General features: G+C 64.4%; 4 protein-coding genes across 4 annotated transcripts in view; all 4 read left to right on the top strand.

Annotated features, from left to right (window-relative positions):
- TraAM80_04391 (uncharacterized protein) overlaps positions 1-292 on the top strand; it is a gene marked incomplete at both ends in the record, with an annotated part of 432 nt that extends 140 nt beyond the window's left edge. Inside the window, one exon of the mRNA XM_029381322.1 lies at positions 1-292. This exon is cut by the window's left edge and continues 140 nt beyond it. Within this exon, the coding sequence (XP_029238875.1) occupies positions 1-292 (292 nt within the window).
- Positions 293-398: 106 nt separating this feature from the next.
- Positions 399-806, top strand: TraAM80_04390 (uncharacterized protein; the record flags this gene model as incomplete). Its single annotated transcript, XM_029381321.1, has 1 exon — positions 399-806. The coding sequence occupies one exon, from the start codon at positions 399-401 to the stop codon at positions 804-806; it is 408 nt and encodes a 135-aa protein (XP_029238874.1).
- Positions 807-887: 81 nt separating this feature from the next.
- Positions 888-1,742, top strand: TraAM80_04389 (uncharacterized protein; the record flags this gene model as incomplete). Its single annotated transcript, XM_029381320.1, has 1 exon — positions 888-1,742. The coding sequence occupies one exon, from the start codon at positions 888-890 to the stop codon at positions 1,740-1,742; it is 855 nt and encodes a 284-aa protein (XP_029238873.1).
- A 147-nt stretch (positions 1,743-1,889) lies between these two features.
- Positions 1,890-2,189, top strand: TraAM80_04388 (uncharacterized protein; the record flags this gene model as incomplete). The annotated part of the gene is made up of 1 exon (XM_029381319.1): positions 1,890-2,189. The coding sequence occupies one exon, from the start codon at positions 1,890-1,892 to the stop codon at positions 2,187-2,189; it is 300 nt and encodes a 99-aa protein (XP_029238872.1).
- Between the last annotated feature and the right edge of the window lie 237 nt (positions 2,190-2,426).

Raw genomic sequence — 2,426 nt, 5'->3', positions numbered from 1 at the left:
CTTTACGCAGCTTCTGGACTTTGTTTGCCGGAAGGAGATGGTGCGATGTCGCGGGGGTCTCCTCTTTTTCTGCCGCCGTCCGCACTCTTTGTTTCCGGCCTGCTGGAAGGCGCCACCACTGGCTCTCCACGGGCGTCGGAAAAAAGCTTTTGGTGAGACACTTTGTTGGGTCGCAGGAGGGTGGCGGGAGACTGCTGCCGACAACGGGGTTTGTGCGCTACAAGAAGATGGTGAGCCTGATGGGCAGTGCGATAGGGCACGTTATGCTCCACACCTACGACACACCGGGTGAACCGCGCTTTGGGGACCGGCACCGCTTTATTTGCCCCAACTCCCACACGGCCAGTCTCTGATACGGCCCGCGCCAAAAAGTTCCGCTTGCGGAAGCGGCGTGTGTGATGCTTGGGGCCGAGGGCGCCCTTAAATTGCGGTGTGTTGTGGTGTGCGGCATTCTGCGCCAGCCGAGTCCGTGGCGCGAGAGGCGAGCGCGCCAGCGGGGACGCGGCATCGCCGCCCGCACTGCGTGGCTGCTGAATGGCGGTGTGGGCGAGAGTTCTGGTCCTTGCCTGCGGTGGAGCGTTGTGGGACTCGCTCAGGCGAAGCTCGGTTGCCGCCTCACCCAAGCAGGTAGTTTCGGCAATGCGGCGTTGCTCGCGCTCGTCGAGGCGGCGGTGTGCCTATTCTCACCTGCGGTGAGTTGTGGGTGGCGGCTGGAAAGGAGCTGGCGGCGTCACCGCACCATCGCATTTGGCGCGTGGATTGTGGGGGGCAATGGCGCGTCCGCCGAGCCACCGAGGCCGTCTTGAAGTTTGCCTCTACGCAGGGGAGAGGTCAAGCGAAGAGGATATCGCCCCACGGCCCATCAGCCCCGCAGGGTCCTACGGGGCATGGGGGCAATGTGGGCGGTGCAGAAATACGAATCACGTCGTGCAGACGGCGGGCCGCCAAGGAGGCAGTCCCGGCAGAGAGCCGCCGGAAGCCATCGTTTTGGGCCCCCGAGCTGGCGGAGTTGGGCGGCGCCGCCGACAAAAGCCGCTGGCTTCTGCTCGCTACGCGCCAGAACGCAAAACAATCTTGTGGGGGTGTGCGCGGTGGAGGCGAGGAGGCGCCCGGGGATTTGCGCCCCCCGTCGCCCCGGCGGGAGCCCTCGCACAGGGGCAGCCCCACAGAGCCGGCGCCGTGGAGCCACCATGCGCTCCTTGACTTGGGGAAAAAGGCTACCCACTCAGCGCTTCAGCAGTCTGTCGCGCCGGCCAGCTGCCTCGGTGAGCTGGTGGAACGCATTCTTGCCGCTCGCGCCTGCGGCGCCATGGTGTGCCCCATGTGGCCCCCTGCGGCGATCTGGTTTCCGGCCCGAACACCCCGCAGGAGCCTACGGAGTCCGTTGCCTTGGACTACGCCAAAGCCGCCAGCGCAGTGCACCACGACAAGATCGTCCTGCACATGCGGCGAATGTCGATTGCTGGCCGCACCGTAAACTGGTGGGTGGCATTCTTCAAGTAGCAGGCCCACCGAGCGTGGCGTCGGCCGAACCACCTCCTCCCCCGCGACGTTCACGCGAAGAGTTCTGCTTGGGAACAGTGTTGGGGCCTCTTCCTGTTCATCAACGTTGCGGGCTTACTCACAGTGCTCATCTTGCTGCAGCACTTTTGTCCGTCATGGCACCTTCGCCGATAGCAGCGCCCCCACCATGCGCCACAGCGATAGGTGTGTCCTCCACTGGGCTCCGCAGGAAGGCCTGAATTTCGCGGCAGAGTGAACCACCAAGCGTTTCGTGGAGGCCAACGTTGGCTCTCACGAAGCGCTCCCTCGTTGGTACAGGAGGTGCCCCGGTCACTACGGAACGCTTTCCCGCCCTTTTGGGTGCCACGTTACAGAGCGGCCAGAGCATGAGCGGCAGCGCCCGCACCGTTTGCCCACATCGGGCAGCGAGCCAACGCCTGCTCCACTTGGAAGCGATTTCGTTGTTTTTGAAGGGGGAAGAGGGAGACCCTGCGCGGGTTATGCCTTGCCCTGCCTCGGGCGAGGGCCGCGCACAGCATCGAGGTGTGGCACTGGGGCGCCTCTCCGGCGTCTCACCCTACACTCCACTAGGTGCAACACAAAGCGTGCACGCCTACTGCGGGAATTCCGATAGGCAGTCTGCCGGAAGATGCCCTGTTGGAGGCGAAGCTGCATCCCGTCACTGAAAGAGTGGTGGTGATCCGTGGTCTAGTGGCTCCGCTGCCTGGCACCCGCAGGGTAGTTCGGCGGTCTCGTCTTGGCGCTGTTCCCTGCGCCTCCCTACGGCCCGCGCCGCGTGTCCTTTTCCACGCCTCACTGGGCGACGGTGGCGCAGCGGACCCCAACGAGGTCAAACTTCCAAACTTGCGCCCACACTGGGTCTTTCAATCGTCTTTTGCAGGAAGCGGCCGACCCTACACTCG

Source organism: Trypanosoma rangeli (assembly GCF_003719475.1).
Source record: "Trypanosoma rangeli strain AM80 chromosome Unknown Tra_15.4_contig_00127, whole genome shotgun sequence".
NCBI lineage: Eukaryota > Euglenozoa > Kinetoplastea > Trypanosomatida > Trypanosomatidae > Trypanosoma > Trypanosoma rangeli.
The sequence above is the reverse complement of the archived record's forward strand: the minus strand, read 5'-3'. Positions and strand labels throughout refer to the sequence as shown.